The following is a 20,000-nucleotide window of genomic DNA, read 5'->3' on the forward strand; positions in this document are numbered from 1 at the left end:
ACTGAGCATGCGCAACTCCTCAGTAAAAGTAACTTTTCTTGTGAAACAAGATGACTTACGACCCGGTCAGTCTTTGAAATACTGGAAGATTCTTCACAACCAGGTCACAACTAAGGAGAGAGGGAGGTTCGGGGGGTGGGGGGGGGGCGTGGTCTTAGTACTGTAATTAGCGTGTATATCTTACTGAAAGAGATATTTCAAATACAGGATGTATGATGTGTGTTATTTTCAGTCTGTATGTTACTGTTTTGTTCCAGTTATTTGTGCTGACTTGTTTGTTGCATACTTTAACAAATAAATTTCATGTTAATCATTTTATTTGTTCTAATATTCATTTATATATGCATATCTATTCTGAGGAAATCTTAGGTTAAAGTTCAACCATATCTAAAGAAGTTATAGGCTTTTCAAAACCATCCTTCGTATCGTAATTGGACTATCAACTATATACATATATATATATATATATATATATATATATATATATATATATATATATATATATATATATATGCAATAAAAAAAACACTGTATCGTGCTTCTAAGAAATCAATAGAGGGATCCACAGTAATATCCTTGTTTATATCTAGATATAATATGTTTATACAAAGCTTAAAGCTTTCGTCATCCTCCTGTGGATCCCTCTATTGATATATATCTATAATATTATATCTGTGTGTGTATTCTTGTATATATCTAATATATATATATATATAATCTATATATATATATTTATATATTATAGATATATTAAATATATATAATAATAATATATATGTGTGTGTGTGTGTGTGTGTGTGGGTGTGTGTGTGTGTGTGTGTGTGTGTGTGTGTGTGTGAATGAATGTGGCGTATCAAATGAGTACTTTCCCCACATTCATGTAGACAGAGAGAGAGAGAGATAGAGAGAGAGAGAGAGAGCCACTCTTTCTTTCATCACATACCCAGTGCCCCAGTTATCGTCAAGATCAGGTGAGAATCCTCATCTGGATCATCCGACGAAAAAATATGCCCCGAGCAATTTTGGAAAGTGTCGTATGGGTCACGCCCATAACTCAGACGAGCCATCACGTTTTGCCCATCGCACTGGGGAGATGGGTAGGGGGCCAGGGGTAACGGATGGTGGGGGTGGAGGTAAATTGACCTATGTAAACAACCTGTGGTCTCCCATCCCAGTCTTTGTGCTCGAAAGTAATTCGACTATGATTGTTCCATTCTTCATATACGCTGTTTATCTGGGTGTAATATCCATGGCTAAATTCTGGTGATATTGAAGAGAAATTGCAGATACTGATGGAAATGTTTGTGAGAGAAACGACGTTAATGATAATAATAATCTATAAATCAGATAAATCTTTAAATCTATAATACAGATGGCACTGATAAGTGCCATCACGCTGAACCACTTCATCAGAAAAAAAAAATGGCATCTTTTGGGTAAGAGAAGGGCACCAACACAAGGCCTCATTCTCTCTTGCTAGAAATCCAGTGCAGCTATACCCCACCCCCCACCATAACTTTCAACCCCCCCCCCCTTTCCCTGCACCCTCCCCCCCCCCTTCCCCGGCCCCCTCTGTTTAGCGGATTGTAATTTCATGGGCGTAGCTGTATCATCCTTGAGGGGTCTCTCTGGCAATTGATGAAACTTTCACCTTGGTCCTTTCAAGTAATGGGGAAGGGCGGGGTGGGGTGGGGGGTGGTCTTGGAAAAACTGGGGAAAAGGGGAGCGGCAGTGGGTCTTTGATTTAGGGTACGTCCACAAAGAGGATCTGTTGTGTGTGGGAATTTGGGTGTTGTTCCAGTTGTTGGTTTATCTGTATTTATCTGTTAGTTTTATTTTTATTTTCTTCCGTCTTTGTTCTTTCTTTTCTCATGTGGGTCATTTGAAACATGAAAATTTGATTTATAGTTTATTATTATTAATTGCTGTCATACATGTTTCTTTCGTTTTTATTCCCATTTATTTGTATTCCTTATAATTAAGCTGGCACATGGCTTTGTTTTCTTAATGTTCTGTGCAATGTATAATTTGATGATGCACGGACGTAATGTGTAATTCAATGGACGGACGCAAATATGTGTAAATATTCTTTCTTCCTTACATCTCCGAATATTCATGTACATGAAAGCGAACAAAGAAATGGTTTTCGTTTCATAGCTTCTAAAAGAATACAGCCTAATTGATTTCATTGCGTCTTTTATTTGATTTGCATTAGTTCATTTATTGTTTTTATATCAGTCACCGTCATGTCCGTTTGTTCTTAAGCATCGGTTTATAATTCGGTTTATTATTTCTAGTATCTTTTGATTGTGTATCTCTCTCTCTCTCTCTCTCTCTGCTTCTTCTCTCTCTCTCTCGCCAATCCTCTCTCCTCATCTCTCTCTCTTGCGTTATTCGTAGAAACAGTTTGAAAATATAGTTTTGGTATAAATATTAATATTATAATTATATATATATCTATATATATCTATATAATAGTCTAATTGTATACTATCTCTCGGTATGTCTATATCATTAATATATCTACATATACAATATATATATATATCTATATATATATATAATAATAGTGTGTGTGTTGTATGTATGTATATATACACAAATCTTTTGCAAGTCGTGCTGGTATTACAGCGTGAGCTAGCGAGTAGAGAACTACATACAAGAGAGATCATTTAAAAACACACATCAAAATATATAGAAATAATAAACCGAATTATAAAGCGTGATGCTCAAGAACAGAACGGGACCATGACAATACTGGATTAAAAGATTGTTTGTTGGGGGGTTATATAATATATATATATATATAGTATATATATATATGTATATATCTATATTATATATATATATATATGTATATTAATTATAATTAAATATATTATATAGATCCTATATAATCCCCTATGTATATTGTAATAAAAATATAAATATAAAAATAATATATATATTAGTAGTAATCTAGATAATAGAAATGTTGGGGTATGTACGATTAATTATATATCTAAAATAATTAAGATTTTGTAAAGGTTGTAATTGTATATCTAGAAATAAATATTTAAATGAATATTACAGAGAGAGAGAGAGAGAGAAAGAGAGAGAGAGATCATTTAAAAAACAATCAAAAGATACTAGAAATAATAAACCGAATTATAAAGCGATGCTCAAGAACAGACGGACATGACAATTAACTGATATAAAAAAACTTATTTGGGTAATATATATATATATATATATATATATATATATATATATATATATATATTATATATATATACTATAGTATATATACTATATATATACACATATATATATACATATATACATCCTCAAGAATCTATACTCTTCGTATATCAATAATAGTTTACTCTTGCGTATCGTTTATAGTTGTAGCAAGCGCTTCAGGGCACAACATTTGCTGGTCATTCAATGTACTTTGCTTTCATTTTCCCCTCAAGCAGTATAGGAGATTGCGAGTGTAACGTTATTTCTTTAAATTCCTTAGTTATAATATTATATATATATATATATATATATATATAATATATAATGATATAATATTATTATTATATATCTATTTTATATATATATATATATATATATATATATTAGGGTTTATATCCTTTCCTTTCTTTCTTAATTTTTTTCATGTATATACTTCGTCCTCATTTTGCGTGATCTTATCATATGTTTCTATAACCAATGTTTTTATATATATATTTAAAACACTTATGGTGTTATTGTCTCATTTCTTAAAAAAAGATGATTTTTTCCTTATTTTTCAGCCTTTAGACATTTTGTTTCATTGCTTCATTTTAACATTAGTTATCATTTTTTCTTTTCGTTTTCCCCATCTAGACATATATGTAATTGCGATGTATTATTGCATCACTTTGATTCCTTTCTCTGCATGCGTTTTATTGCCTTATTTCATCATATTTTTTGTTTTATTTTCCTATTTACTTATTTTTGATGTTTATCCATGCATTTTTTTCAATGTCATTCAAATTGTTTTTTCATTAACCCTTATTCTCTTTCATTGCACTGTTTTATTGCATTATTTAATTGCTATTCAGTTGCAGTATATGTATCCTTTATTTTTTGGTTTTGTTTACTTTCCTTCTTCTTCTTCCTCCTGCAGTTCGCGTCGTTGCCGGATGGGAACGTCCCCTGGAGCTCCTGCGACTATGGAGTGAACTGAAGGACCAGGTCATCTACTCCGTGTCCTACAGGCACAAGGACGACCCGGCCGACCTCCTGGCCTCCTTCTCCAGATCCTATTCCTTAGAGGAAGAGGAAGACGAGGATGAAGACAAGGAACCCATCAACCCTTGGGAACTCTACGATCTCAAGGACGAGCTCAAGAACTTGAACAACCACCGCCCTCTGAGGGCTTCGTCTCCCGTCGAGGGCGATCGCGCGCCCTCAGGGTCGAGGACCACCACAGCCTCGAGTAGTGCGAAGCCCTTGTCGCGTTCTCTCGACGACAGCGACGAACTGATGGCCGTGAGCAGCGACGGAGAGGCCGACTCCTCTTACAACTCCCATACCCAGAGGTCGCGGGTCCCATTCCGGGAGGCCAACTGGTTCCCTCATTTTAACAGGTCATTCAGGAGACCCGCCGGAGGAGGAAGCAGTAGGAATCCCCCTGGAAGGATGCACTTCGCCCGTGGGCAGTCCCAGACGTCGTCCCTCCCCTCGAAATCCCAGAAAGTCGTCACGACATCAACAGCTGGTTACCCTAAGGAGCACCACCCTTCGTTTTTGGAGAGTCACCCATTTTATAACCAACACAGAAAACGTGACATGCAAAGCACCACAGAAAACGGCGGCTCCCAATTCCAGCGAACTCCGAAGCACAAACTCCACGAACACCTGATCGACTACGAGAACTACCTTCAGCACTTGCACAGGAACAGGAACCTGAGTCCTGTGATAAGCAAGAAGCAGAAACTCAGACATACAGAGTACAAAAACGTCAGTACAAAACCGCACGACTCGGCCGGTTTCCCAAACGGCACGGGCGCTAGGCCTAGCTGCACCAACAGCCACCAGTCAGACAGAACGCAGTGGAACCAAAGGAACATCAGACACCTCCTGCAGGAGCATTTCTCGAGCAAAATACAAAACAGGATACAACCATCATCTAAAGATGTCCGTAATGGCGAGCAGAAGGTGGAGCGCTCGGCGAAAGACGTCCATAATGGAGAACTGAAGTGGGAGCGTTCTCCGCAGTATGGAAGCCATCACACGCAACACGCCACTCGACCTACCGGCGGGAAAGAGAACCACCTCCTCCACAGGCACCCAAATTCGAACGGATTTTCCCACGATAAGAGCTTCTTCGGATACGTCCCGGGGGATCAGAGGCAGTCGCAGCCTCCGGAATACCCAGGGGGCCACAAGAGGCACCACGGGGCACGTGTCACGGATACCAACGGCTCGACGGACGTGAGTACCCCGTTCGACAAGAGTTTCTACCAGCACAGTGGCATGCCCAAGACAAACGGGTCTCTTACGTACCACCAAATGAACGGGCACGGGGGCACGCGTCATTACTCGTCCCCGCTGTCGAAGTACCTGTCGCCCTTTGCGAACGGGAAGGCTCCAAAGGCCTCGATAATTTCGCTCCCTTCGGAGGGAAGGGCCCACAATTCTCGATCTCGATTCCCGCGAGAACTTCGTCCCCAGCACCCGGAGGAGGGCCATCCCCTGCCCCACAAGAAGGGAAGGGGGTCGCCCCCGAGTAGAGATGCCTCTAAACCTCGCGGAGGCGTGGACAGGCCCTCGAGGAAGAGCTCAGCTGCCTCCGCTTCCAAGCAGGAAGTCGTCCACCGAAGGTCGTACTCGGATCCTTTGTATGAATACCTCAAGGAGGATTTCAGGGCTCTGGATTACCGGAAACCTACGAGAAGAAGACGTCACTCAGGTTAGTCTCTCTCTCTCTCTCTCTCTCTCTCTCTCTCTCTCTCTCTCTCTCTCTCTCTCTCTCTCTCTCTCTCTCTCCAGAAATTCAATGTCAGTTACTTTTAAATTTCATGTATTGTTATCTAATGTCTGTTTATTTTTAATTTTTAATCTCTCTCTCTCTCTCTCTCTCTCTCTCTCTCTCGTAGTAGCCATCTTGCTGGTGAGACGTACCCGCGTGAAGTCACAATAATCAACAGATATCACAATGTTTAACATACGACTAGAATTTGAGAAATATCTAGAAGTGTTCGTGAACTATCGGTGATAAGATTAGTGTGAAAATAGTAGGATAAAGCGTCTTCTAAGTTAGTTTATCAAGTGTAATACTATAAATCAGAACAAGATGGCAGTAAGTTCCAACTGCGGGAAGAGGTGGCGTAATTTGGCTGTTTAGCAAATTCGCAATACGATGAGGTAGCAGGAAAGGGAACTGGCATTTTCTCATCTATGAAATCAGCAACAGTCCTAACCAAAAAGATACAAAAGCATTCATAGATATATTAGAAGGATATAATCCTTCAAACTGGAACAAATCTAATGAAAACATCTTGAAAATAATTGAAGAAGTTCCAAATAAAATCCAAGTGGTCAAGAGACTCATAAAGAAAATATACATAAACCAACATATTCCGACAAAGAAAATGAATAAGGTGAATCTTGTGAATATCCTAATTGATGCATTAGGAAAAAGAAAATGCCAAAAGCATGCAAAACTGTGTAAGGTTTGGTATAGCATAGTCAATCCACAAAACCTAATCAGAAAATGTGCTGCATGCAACATTCCGACCCATCCACAGTGTGCTGAGGTAATACAAGATTTGAGAAAAGATACAAGAATTTTTTGTTCAACATGTCTATCATGGATAGACAATGTTATTAAATCAAGATTGAATGTACAAATAGTTGAGGATGAAGAAGAAGAGGAAGAGGAAGCAAGAAGAAGAAAAAGAAGAAGAGGAAAACGGAAGAGAAGTCAAACAAAAATGAAATGACAGAAAAAAATAAGGAAAACAAAGAACAAGATAAAAGTATGGATGCAGAGATACTCATTGATACTAACTATGCAGGCAATAAAGCAGCATACCTACGAAGAAATAATTATTAACGATATGACAACAGAAAAGCAAATCCCGAAGAGGCTCTACCCAGATTCTATTACAATGACGGGAAAGAGGAAAAAAATAGACAAGAAAGACAAAATCTGCAACCTTTTGAAAAGAGGGAATTGCAGATTTGGAGAAAGATGTTACTACAAACATCCTAAGATATGTCAAAACTATGAAATATATGGTAAATGTGCATACTTAGATGGATATGGGGATGATTGCAGAGATCTGCATCCAAAAATATGTAAAAACCTAAAGAAGGAAAAGGATGTAAGTTCGACAAAAAATGCAATATATGCACCCTGTAGCCATGAATCATAATCAAATAAATAACCAACCAAGTAATAAAATCCAAAAAATAAGAAAGAAACAAAATAAAGAGAAATCAAGAATATCAGGTAAAAGAGAAAAGCAAAACCACCAATGAGATATGCAGAGGTGTCTTAGCAAAAAATTGCAAAAGTCATCAGCGCTCCGAAATTCTACTCAAGAGATAATAACTGTATTTATTATGCAAGAGGATATTGCAGAAACGAGGAAAATTGCAGATTGCAGATTCACAAAATTAATAATTATGATGAAGGAAGATCAAATATTATGGAAAAGTGGATTTTTTAATGTCAGAATTTCTGGAAATGAAAAAAAGAACAACATACCAGAACCGGAAAGAGACATGGGAAAATCCTTATTACTACCAGTATTAAATAAGGAAGGAGAAAACACGCAAACCATCATAGTGATGAATGCGCAGGGTTTAGTTACGAGTAACTCAAAAAGAAAAATAGAGTACTTAGAAGAACTAACCCAAAATGAAAAGAAAATAGATATAATGAATATAAGTGAAACCTGGTATTCCCAAGAGACTGGGAATGATGATCAAATAAAAGGGTTCCAAAACTGATAGATCAGATAGAAAAAATAGGAATCAAGGGGGAACCGCAACTATATGGGAAAGACAAAAAACAAGGAAAAATATATGAGAAATATAGTAACTCAGAATGTGAACTAATAGCGGTAGAATTTGAATCTGAAAAATTGATGAACATAGTAATATATAGACCTCCTAATACTAAAGAGTTTGACTTAATAATTAGAAAAATTGGATGATATATGTAGAAATCACAAGGACTGGACTATTCTCCTATCTGGTGACTTCAACTTTCCTTTCGTAGAATTAAGAAAGAACGAATAGGAGATTGTGGTTGTACTTATACATATAAAAAAAAGAGAGTAATAGTAGTGCAGAAGATAAGAGGCAATTTGAAAAGCTATTAGATATGCTACTAGAATACACCTTCAACAAATAAATCACCTGCCAACAAGAAAGGAAAATACTTTAGACCTAGTATTTGTGAACGAGATGAATTATGTTAAAGAAATAATAGTTTATAATGCGGAGTATTTCAAGACCATAATGTCATAGAATTAACAGTTCATTCCAAAGCAAGTGAAAATAGAGATAAGCAAGAAATGAAAAAGTGGGAAGGATATGGAAAAATACAACTTCTACAGTAAAAATATAAAATGGTCAGAATTAATGAAGAATTAAACAAAGATTGGGATAACATTTTCGTAAGTGATGACATAAGGGTAAATACGGAGATATTATATAAAATATTGGAGGAAAATAGTGGAAAAAATATATATACGAAGAAGAAAGTAAACATCATTCATGCATACCAAGAGACAGAAGGATCTTGTTCCAGAAAATCAGAAAGTGGAAAAAAGGTCTTGCAAAGAAAAAAATGCATGGAAAGTTATAGAACTAAAAAGTAAGATAGAAAATGCAGAACAAAAGATTATACAATCAAAAGAAAATGAAAAACGGGACTTGGAAGAAAAAACCCTATTAAATATCAAGCAAAACCCCCAAACTATTATACTCATATGCGGAGAAGATGAATAAAAGAAGAATAGAAATAGGCCCTCTGAGAATTGAAGGGAGATTAACGAATGAAAAAAGGAAATTTGCAAACATTCTGGCAGAACGATATAAGAGAGAATTCACCCCTAGAATAGATAATGAAGATAATGATATAGAAGTAAGGGATGAAAATAGTGAATATTTAGCTGACATAGATATTAATGAAGCTGATTATTGTGCAGGCTATTAAGAAATTAAAAATGGAGCTGCTGCAGGGCCCTGATGGAATTCCTGCTATTTTGTTAAAGAAAGTAGTTCATTCTATCGCAAAGCCACTTGCAATATTATTAAGACAAAGTGTAGATACAGGCAAGATATATGATGAGCACAAATTAGCATATATTACCCCTACTTTTCAAAAGTGGATCAAGACTAGAGGCAAGTAATTATAGGCCTGTGAGTCTAACATCACATATTATGAAAGTGTATGAAAGGGTAATGAAGAAAAATATTATGAAACATTTAATAAAAAATAATTTGTTTAATAAAGGACAACATGGTTTCGTACCCGGAAAAAGTACACAAACCCAACTGTTAGTCCACCGTGAGAAACATATTCAAAAATATGAAAAGCGGAAATGAAACAGATGTGGTTTATTTAGACTTTGCAAAAGCTTTTGATAAAGTAGACCATATATATTAGACGAAAAAAATTAGAAAACAATATCGTGGATAAAGTAGGAAGATGGTTAAAAGAATTTTTACGCAACAGAAAACAGATAGTTATTGCAAACGACGAGAAATCGGATGAAGCCAAGGTAATATCCGGTGTGCCGCAAGGTACGGTGTTAGCTGCAATACTGTTTGTTATTATGATTGAAGACATAGACAATAATGTTAAGGATTCGGTAGTGAGTAGTTCGCAGATGACACAAGAATAAGTAGAGAAATTACTTGTGATGAAGATAGGAACGCTCTACAAAGAGACCTTAACAAAGTATATGATTGGGCAGAGGTAAATAGGATGGTATTTAACTCTGATAAATTTTGAATCAATAAATTATGGAGACAGAGAAAGAAAGCCATATGCATATAGGGGACCTAATAATGAGACCCATCACAAATAAGGAAGCAGTTAAAGACCTTGGTGTGATGATGAATAGGAACATGTTATGCAATGATCAAATAGCAACTCTGTTGGCAAAATGTAAAGCAAAAAAATGGGAATGTTGTTACGGCACTTCAAAACAAGAAAAGCTGAACACATGATTATGCTTTATAAAACATAGTTCGTAGTCCACTTGAATATTGCAATATGATATGGTACCCACACTATCAAAAGGATATTGCACAAATAGAGAGTGTACCAAAGGTCTTTACAGCTAGAATAGAAGAAGTTAAGGACCTAGACTACTGGGAAAGACTACAATTCTTAAAATTAATATAGTCTAAAGAAAGGAGAAGAGAAACGCTACATGATAATTCAGGCATGGAAACGATAGAAGGAATAGCATAAAAAATATCATGGAACTAAAATATCAGAAAGAGCAAGCAGAGGTAGATTAATAGTGCCCAAAACTATACCAGGAAAAATAAGGAAAGCACACAGGACATTATTCCACTACGCACCAGCATCGATAATGCAGCGTCTATCAATGCGTTGCCAGTCATCTGAGGAATATATCAGGAGTGAGCGTAGATGTGTTTAAGAATAAGCTCGACAAATATCTAAACTGCATCCCAGACCATCCAAGATTGGAAGATGCAAAATATACCGGAAGATGTCTAGCAACTCTCTGGTAGACATTAGAGGTGCCTCACACTGAGGGACCTGGGCAACCCGAACAAGATTTGTTTAAGGTCTGTAAGGTAAGGTCTCTCTCCAGAAATTCAATGTCAGTTATTTTTAGATTTCAGGTATTGTTATCTAATATCTGTTATTTTTTATTTATTTTTTATACTCTCTCTCTTTCTCTCTCTCTCTCTCTCTCTCTCTCTCTCTCTCTCTCTCTCTCTCTCTCTTCCAGAAATTCAATGTCAGTTTATTTTTAGATTTCAGGTATTGTTATCTAATATCTGTTTATTTTTTTATTTATTTTTACTCTCTCTCTCTCTCTCTCTCTCTCTCTCCCTCCCCTCTCTCTCCCTCTCCTCTCTCTCTCTCTCTCAGAAATCAATGTCAATTTATTTTTGGATTTCAGTTATTGTTATCTAATATCTTTCTTTTTTTTTTTTTGCGAAAACCTTATTGTAAGTTTAACCCTACACTAATCTAATCCACTTAACATATGGTTAAACAAGACAAACATTTTTATATATGCATATTATTTAGTATATATGAAAAATTACCTGTTTTGTTTTCACTCATGAATGAACACTACCAAATTATAAGCGAATGAAATCAGAGTGACTGAATATTGCGAATATATAAGCTTGTAAATTATTACTGTCATTTGTACGAGTTCTGTTACTAAATACACATAGGTTATTTAATAGTCGTACAGAGATAGGGAATTATTATTATTATTATTATTATATTATTATTATTATTATTATTATTATTATTATTATTATTATTTTGTTTTACTTCTTTATTATTATGATTTTTTTTTTTGTCTATCACAGTCCTCCAATTCGACTCGGTGATTTTTATAGTGTGGGTTCCGGATTGCATCCTGCCTCCTTAAGAATCCATCGCTTTTCTTATTATGTACGCTGTTTCCAGGAGCACACTCTTCTGCATGATTCCTGGAGCTACTTCGGCATCTAGGTTTTCCAGGTTCCTTTTCAGGGATCTTAGGATCGTGCTTAGTGTCCCTATGATTATGGCTACAATTTCCACTGGCATATCCTATATCCTTCTTATTTCTCTTTTCAGGTCTTGATACTTATCAATTTTTTTGCAATTATTTTCAAAGCCTTGGTTGTTACATCTCGACATCAAAACACCAAACTTAGTTTTTTATCTTATTATTATTATTATTATTTTTTTTTTTTTTTTTTTTTTTTCTTTTTTTTTGGCTCTATCACAGTCCTCCAATTCGATGGGTGGTATTTATAGTGTGGGGGTTCCGGGTTGCATCCTGCCTCCTTAGGAGTCCATCACTTTTCTTACTATGTGTGCCGTTTCTAGGATCACACTCTTCTGCATGAGTCCTGGAGCTACTTCAGCGTCTAGTATTTCTAGATTCCTTTTCAGGGATCTTGGGATCGTGCCTAGTGCTCCTATGATTATGGGTACGATTTCCACTGGCATATCCCATATCCTTCTTATTTCTATTTTCAGATCTTGATACTTATCCATTTTTTCCCTCTCTTTCTCTTCAACTCTGGTGTCCCATGGTATTGCGACATCATAGATAGACAAAATGGTAGTGAAGAACAGTAGGAGAAGGAAAACCAACCTAAGCATGGCATGAGACATAAGAAAGCCTTCGACATGATACCACACACATGGCTAATAGAATGCCTGAAATATATGGGGCAGAGGAAACACATCAGCTTCCTCAAAAAATACAATGCGCAAACTGGAATACAATACTTACAGCTCGGGTGGAATAAGACTAGCAGAGGTTAATATCAGGAGAGGATCTTCCAGGGCGACTCACTGTCCCAACTACTCTTCGTAGTAGCCATGATTCCCATGACAAAAGTACTACAGAAGATGGATGCTGGGTACCAACTCAAGAAAAGAGGCAACAGAATCAACCATCTGATGTTCATGGACGACATCAAGCTGTATGGTAAGAGCATCAAGGAAATAGATACCCTAATCCAGACTCTAAGGATTGTATCTGGGGACATCAGAATGGAGTTTTGGAATAGAAAATGCGCCTTAGTCAACATACAAAAAGGCAAAGTAACGAGAACTGAAGGGATAAAGCTACCAGATGGGAGCAACATCAAACACATAGATGAGACAGGATACAAATACTGGAATAATGGAAGAAGGGGATATAAAACACCAAGAGATGAAGGACACGATCAGGAAAGAATATATGCAGGACTCAAGGCAATACTCAAGGTCAAAATTCAACGGCGGAAATATGATAAAAAGCCATAAAAACACATGGCAGTGCCAGTAATCAGATACAGCGCAGAAATAGTGGAATGGACGAAGGCAGAACTCCGCAGCATAGATCAGAAAACCAGGAAACATATGACAATACACAAAGCACTACACCCAAGAGCAAAAACGGACACACTATACATAACACGAATTGGAAGGGAGGGAGAGGACTACTAAGTATAGAGGACTGCGTCAACATCGAGACAGAGCATGGGGCAATATCCTGAAAACCAGTGAAGACGATTGGGCTAAAGAGTGCATGGGAAAGAAGGACTATAAAAGTAGACGAAGACCCAGAAATATACAGAGACAGGAGAATGACAGACAGAACAGAGGACTGGCACAACAAACCAATGCACGGACAATACATGAGACAGACTAAAGAACTAGCCAGCGATGACACATGGCAATGTCTACAGAGGGGAGAGCTAAAGAAGGAAACTGAAGGAATGATAACAGCGGCACAAGATCAGTCCCTAAGAACCAGATATGTTCAAAGAACGATAGACGGAAATAACATCTCTCCCATATGTAGGAAGTGCAATACGAAAAATGAAACCATAAACCACATAGCAAGCGAATGCCCGGCACTTGCACAGAACCAGTACAAAAAGAGGCATGATTCAGTGGCAAAAGCCCTCCACTGGAGCCTGTGCAAGAAACATCAGCTACCTTGCAGTAATAAGTGGCACGAGCACCAACCTGAGGGAGTGATAGAAAACGATCAGGCAAAGATCCTCTGGGACCATGTTATCAGAACAGATAGGGTGATACGTGCAAACAGACCAGACGTGACGTTGATTGACAAAGTCAAGAAGAAAGTATCACTTATTATTATTATTATTATTATTATTATTATTATTATTATTATTATTATTATTATTATTATTATTTTTATTTTTATTACAAGCATAGAAGGCCCTTGACTAGCAAGCAAACTTTCACAGAATTAAGTGCCCGAACATGAAACAAAAGAAGATATAGAAAAAAAAGAAATAGGTAAATATATATCAACAAACAGGAAACTGAAATTATGAATTAACAGCAAAAGAACTGAAAATCATTACATCCCACACAGAGCGTCGATTCCAAGATATGTATCGGTCAAGTGGGAACACAAGAATTGTATCAATTTGTATCAAGATGTATGCCATCTTGATACAAAACAGTTGATTTTCAAAGCCCCGGTTCTTAAACTACTATTTATTTTCCCAGACTGTCTGTTTTCCTTCTCGACATCAAAACACCAAGCTTTGTTTTTTATTTTTTTTTTATAAAACAATTTAAGTCCGTCCGCGTTCCATTAAGCCAAGCAATCTGGCTCCCAAATCTTTTCCATTTTCGTAAATCCCTGAGAGAGAGAGAGAGAGAGAGAGAGAGAGAGAGAGAGAGAGAGAGAGAGAGAGGGTTCGATGAAAATCCCTGTTGCGCATAGGACTCCGTTCAAAATCTCTGTCGCACATAAGACTCTATTAGGAGAGAGAGAGAGAGAGAGAGAGAGAGAGAGAGAGAGGCCTTCGAGACAATTCAGGGCTGTGGATCTATTCAGGGTAGTGGGAAGGGAACTGGTGGACTATTTCTCTTTTATTATTTATTTTATTAGTTAGTGTACTCGGAAGCAGACCCTCTCTCAAGCGTACTTTATTAAAAGTATATTATTATTATTATTATTATTATTATTATTATTATTATTATTATTATTATTATTATTATTCACTATAAGCATGCCTTCGTATGAAGAATAAATTGGTCTCATTAGTTTATTGTTCTTATTATAAAAAAGTACAAATATTTACATGCAAGAACATTGTTCACCAATCTGAGAAGAGAAGAACTCTCTCTCTCTCTCTCTCTCTCTCTCTCTCTCTCTCTCTCTCTCTCTCTCTCTCTCTCTCTCTCTCTCTCTCTCAAAAAAAAAAGTATTAGGTACCTACCTGCGTTTAAATTGCGATGTTAGGAGTTAAAATCCCGTAGAGTGTATATTTTCTTTTCCTGTGCATTGTTTGAAAGTAACATGCATTACAAGGTATACAGAATATAATATTTTTGGTGTGTTCAAGAAAAAGGAGGTATTTTGTGGGTTTTAATCCTTGTGCAATCTATATAAGTACTAGATCTGAATGAATGTATAACAGGGTTAAAAGTTCGTATACGTGCGTAGATTATATTGCAACTGCATATGAAATTGCTAGAAGCATGTATACGTACATGAATTACATATGTATGTTTTATACATGTAAGAGCTATTTGTTTTCAGTTCGCGTAAAATGATATATATATATAATATATATATATATATATATATATATATATATATATATATGTATATATTATATATATATATATATATATATATATATATATATATTTCATACATACATATTTTTTCTAGGCTCTTCTCGCTTAGAACTAAGGTATGAATGATCGGAGACGTCCGTAATATGCATGTCTGCATACATGAAAAAAAAATGTATCCATAATCATACTAATCACGCATTACGACTCGGTATATGATAAGACCACCTTAAAATAAAATAGAAAAAATTCCCAATTAACTCGATCCACGGAGGTCGACCTCAGGAAACAGACGGAGTCAAGGTTATTCGAGGCTCAGTAACCTTCAGGACAAAAGTTCACTGGATCCACGGGGCGTTAGGGGGTAGGGGGAGGGAGGGGCCGACGCTGGGTGGGTGATGAGGGCATGTTGGTGAAAGGGAAGGAGGGCTGGAGGTGTGAACTCAAGGGGTAGTGGGCTAAGAATGAGAGGAAATTTGGAGTAATGGTGATAATTGAAGAAAATTGCCTGAGGGGGAAGGAAGGGATATAGGAAAGGAAATTACTAGTATGTTTTGTGAGGTGTTGTTGTTGTTATAGGAAGGTTGTGAGATGATGGGTGCTTGTAAAAAAAGAAAAAAAAAAAGGTGGGTAGTGGTAATGGATGGGAAATCTAGTCATTGTCTGACTGGTGGTGTAAGTCTATTGTAAATACTGATTATTTTCACAACACAATTACTGGGTGATATTCTATATATATATATATATATAATATTATATATATATATATATATATACATTATATGTCTCTCCTTTCTCTCTCTCTCTCTCGAACGCACAGTGTTCACGAGAGAGAAAGAGACACAGAGAGAAAGAGAAAGAGAGGGAAAGAATCTCCCTGAAAGTGCACAAACAGCAGACGTCCCACCCATCCCCCCGCCCCCTCTAACCTCCCCCCACCCCACCAACCTCCTCCACCAGGAAGCCTGGGTGGCACAGGGGGTGCGTTTGATTGGTTAGGCCGTGGTGAAAAAGTATTGCCCTCCCAACCGTAATTATGGGCAATTATTGGAAGTTCACTCTGAGCCACCTGCCATTCGCGCGTACCCAGTGTTCATTTCGGGCCGCCATTCCTCCTCCTCCTCCTCCTCCTCCTCCTCCTCCTCCTCCTCCTCCTCCTCCTGCCTTTCATTGGAAACGCTTTTTGTTTGGAGTTTTTGGTTTCCCGTTTTTCCCGAGATTTTTTATTTTTCGACCGAGTTTAATTTTATTTTGCACATTTTATTTTCTTGTTTTTGTTTTTTTAAAGTTTATTCTCATTTGTTCTATTTGAGGAATGAATTTGTTATTAATTCTATTAATGCCGGCTTCTTTTTCTAGTTTTCTTTCGCTCGTTAAGCGTTTTCCACTTTCAAATTCTGTTATGATTAGCGTCATGGTTTTAAAACACTATGAAAGTTTTGTAAAGACTTGTATAGCATTTTGAATACGTCGCACTAATCATCAAGTCTTTTTTTTACTTTCGAATTTGATTATGATTACTGTCATTGATTTTAAAATACTATAAAAGTCTCCATACTTCCTCCAACGAAGCTGAAATTCATGTTCGCATTTTTACCAAAGAATTGAGCAAAGGTGGCCTTTGTAAATAGCAATAAATGATTATATTTTGGAAGAAATTTGGATCAGACTGAGGATATTTTAATTTAACCTGGGATGTTGGGGGGTTGGGGTGGGGGCTTGGGTAGAGGTTTGTGGTCTCTTAACATTCCAAAATTTTCGTTTACTCGGGGAGTAAGCCAACAAACTACTTCAAAGTTCAAGTGTCTCCTCCAAATGGAAAGTCCCAATGTCCTCCAAATGAAAGTCCCAATGTCCTCCAAATTAAAGTCCCAATATCCTCCAAAACAAAGCCCCAGTGTCTTCAAACCCGAAAAGTCCTTAAAATGTCCCTCCGAAACAACAAAATGAAGTTCCCCAGTAAAAATGTCCCTCCCAAATGAAAAGTCCCAACCAAAAGTGTCCTCCTACGTAAGTTCATTTTCGTAGTCCAAAGGGCCGCTAGCGCCCTTTTTTAATGAATTAAAGTCCCAGTGTCCTCCAAATGAAAGTCCCAATGCCCTCCAAATAAGTCTCAGTGTCCTCCAAATGAAAGTCCCAGTGTCCTCCAAATGAAAGTCCCAATGTCCTCCAAATGAAAGTCCCAATGTCCTCCAAATTAAAGTCCCAATGTCCTCCAAATTAAAGACCCAGTGCCCTCCAAGTTAAAAGTCTCAATGTGCTTCAAAGGAAAGTCCCAGTGTCCTCCAAATGAAACAAGTAAGTTTCCTCCAAGTTAAAGTCCCCAATGTCCTCCCAAATGAAAGTTCCAATGTCCTCCAAATTAAAATTAAAGTCCCAATGTCCTCCAAATGAAAGTACCAGTGTCCTCCAAATTAAAGTCCCAATGTCCTCCAAATGAAAAGTCCCAATGTCCTCCAAATAAAAGTCCCAATGTCCTCCAAATGAAAGTCCCAATGTCCTCCAAATGAAAGTTCCAGTGTCCTCCAAATTAAAGTCCCAGTGTCCTCCAAATGAAATGTCCCAGTGTCCTCCAAATGAAAAGTCCCAATGTCCTCCAAATTAAAGTCCCAATGTCCTCCAAATTAAAGTCCCAATGTCCTCCAAATTAAAGTCCCAATGTCCTCCAAATTAAAGTCCCAGTGTCCTCCAAATGAAAGTCCCAATGTCCTCCAAATGAAAAGTCCCAATGTCCTCCAAATAAAAGTCCCAATGTCCTCCAAATGAAAGTCCCAATGTCCTCCAAATTAAAGTCCAATATCCTCCTCCAAAACAAAGCCCCAGTGTCCTCCAAATGAAAGTCCCAGTGTCCTCCTACGTAAGTTCATTTTCGTAGTCCAAAGGGCCGCTAGCGCCCTTTTTTAATGAATTAAAGTCCCAGTGTCCTCCAAATGAACGTCCCAAGTCCTCCAAATAAGTCTGAGTGTCCTCCAAATGAAAGTCCCAATGTCCTCCAAATGAAAGTCCCATTGTTCTCCAAATTAAAGGCCAATGTCCTCCCAAATTAAAGTCCCTATGTCTCCAAATTAAAGACCCAGTGCCCTCCAAGTTAAAAGTCTCAATGTGCTTCAAAGGAAAGTCCCAGTGTCCTCCAAATGAAAGTAAGTTTTCCTCCAAGTTAAAGTCCCAATGTCCTCCAAATGAAAGTTCCAATGTCCTCCAAATTAAAGTCCCAATGTCCTCCAAATGAAAGTCCCAGTGTCCTCCAAATTAAAGTCCCAATGTCTCCAAAATGAAAAGTCCCAATGTCCATCCAAATAAAAGTCCAATGTCCTCCAAATGAAAATCCCAATGTCCTCCAAATGAAAGTTCCAGTGTCCTCCAAATGAAAGTCCCATGTCTCCAAATCCCCGAAGTCCCAGTGTAAACCTCCAAATGAAAAGTCCAAATGTCCTCCAAATTAAACGTCCAATGCCTCCAAATAAAGCCCAATGTCCTCCAAATTAAAGTCCCATGTCCTCAAATTAAACGTCCAACCCCCAAAACGTTTGTTCCTCCCAAATTGAAAGTCCCAAGTGTCTCCAAATGAAAGTCCGATGTCCTCCAAAGGAAAAGTCCGAATGTCCTCCCAAAGGAAAGTTCCCATGTCCTCCAAATTGTCCCCAAATGTTCCAGTAAAAGTCCCAATGTCCTCCAAATTAAAAGTTAAAGTCCCACGTGTCCAAATGAAAAGCCCTAAATGTCAAAGGGAAAAGTCCCAATGTCCTCCAAATGAAAGTCCAATGTCCTCCAAATTAAAGTCCCAAGTCCTCCAAATAAAATAAAACCAAAAGTGTCTTCAAAGAAAGTCCCAATGTCCTCCAAATTTAAAGTCCCAATGTCCTCCAAATGAAAGTCCCAATGTCCTCCAAATAAAATGTACATGCTCCAAATGAAAGTTCCCAATGTCCTCCAAATTAAAGTACCCTAATGTCCTCCTCCAAATTAAAGTAAACCAAAGTCCCGTCCTCCAAATGAAAGTTCCAGTGTCCTCCAAATTAAATCCCCGTCCAATGTCTCCAAATGAAAGTCCAATGTCTCCAAATTAAAGTCCCAATGTCCTCAAACCATCAAATGAAATCCCAAGTCCTCCATAAAAGTCCAGTTCCTCCAAGTTAAAGTCCAGAAATGTCCTCCAAATTAAAGTCCCCAATGTCCTCCAAATGAGTCCAAAGTCCCCAAAGAAAAGCCAATCAAATTAAAAGTCCATTGCTCCAATTAAAGTCCAATGCTCCAAATGAAAGTCCCAGTGTCCTCCAAATGAAAGTCCCAGTGTCCTCCAATTAAAGTTCCAGTGTCCTCCAAGTAAAGTCCCAAATGTCCTCCAAATTAAAGTCCCAATGTCCAAATGAAAGTTCCAGTGTCCCAAATTAAGTCCCAATGTCCTCCAAATAAATCCAATGTCCTCTAAATTAAAGTCCAAGTCCTCCAAATTAAAGTCCCAGTGTCCTCCAAATTAGACGCATGTCCTCCAAATGAAAGTCCCAGTGTCCAAGTGAAAGTCCCCAATGTCTTCCAAATTAAAGTCCCAATCTCCTCCAAATTAAAGTTCCAGTGTCCCCAGTTAAGTCCCAAATGTCCAAATAAAGTCCCTGTCCTCCAATGAAATGTTCCAGTTGTCCTCCAAATTAAAGCCCAATGTCCTCCAATTAAAGTCCCAATGTCCTCTAAATTAAAGTCC

At 37.5% G+C, this 20,000-nt stretch overlaps 1 protein-coding gene across 3 annotated transcripts in view; it reads left to right on the plus strand.

Annotated features, from left to right (window-relative positions):
* The window catches only part of LOC135211916 (apoptosis-stimulating of p53 protein 2-like), a 544,239-nt gene that overhangs the window by 80,949 nt on the left and 443,290 nt on the right, over nt 1-20,000 (plus strand). For all 3 annotated transcript variants that reach the window (XM_064245149.1, XM_064245150.1, XM_064245151.1), the window contains exon 3: nt 4,139-5,926. In XM_064245149.1, the coding sequence (XP_064101219.1) occupies nt 4,139-5,926 (1,788 nt within the window). The remainder of the gene's footprint in view (nt 1-4,138; nt 5,927-20,000) is intronic.

This window comes from Macrobrachium nipponense, chromosome 40 (assembly GCF_015104395.2).
Source record: "Macrobrachium nipponense isolate FS-2020 chromosome 40, ASM1510439v2, whole genome shotgun sequence".
NCBI classification, from domain to species: Eukaryota; Metazoa; Arthropoda; class Malacostraca; order Decapoda; family Palaemonidae; genus Macrobrachium; species Macrobrachium nipponense.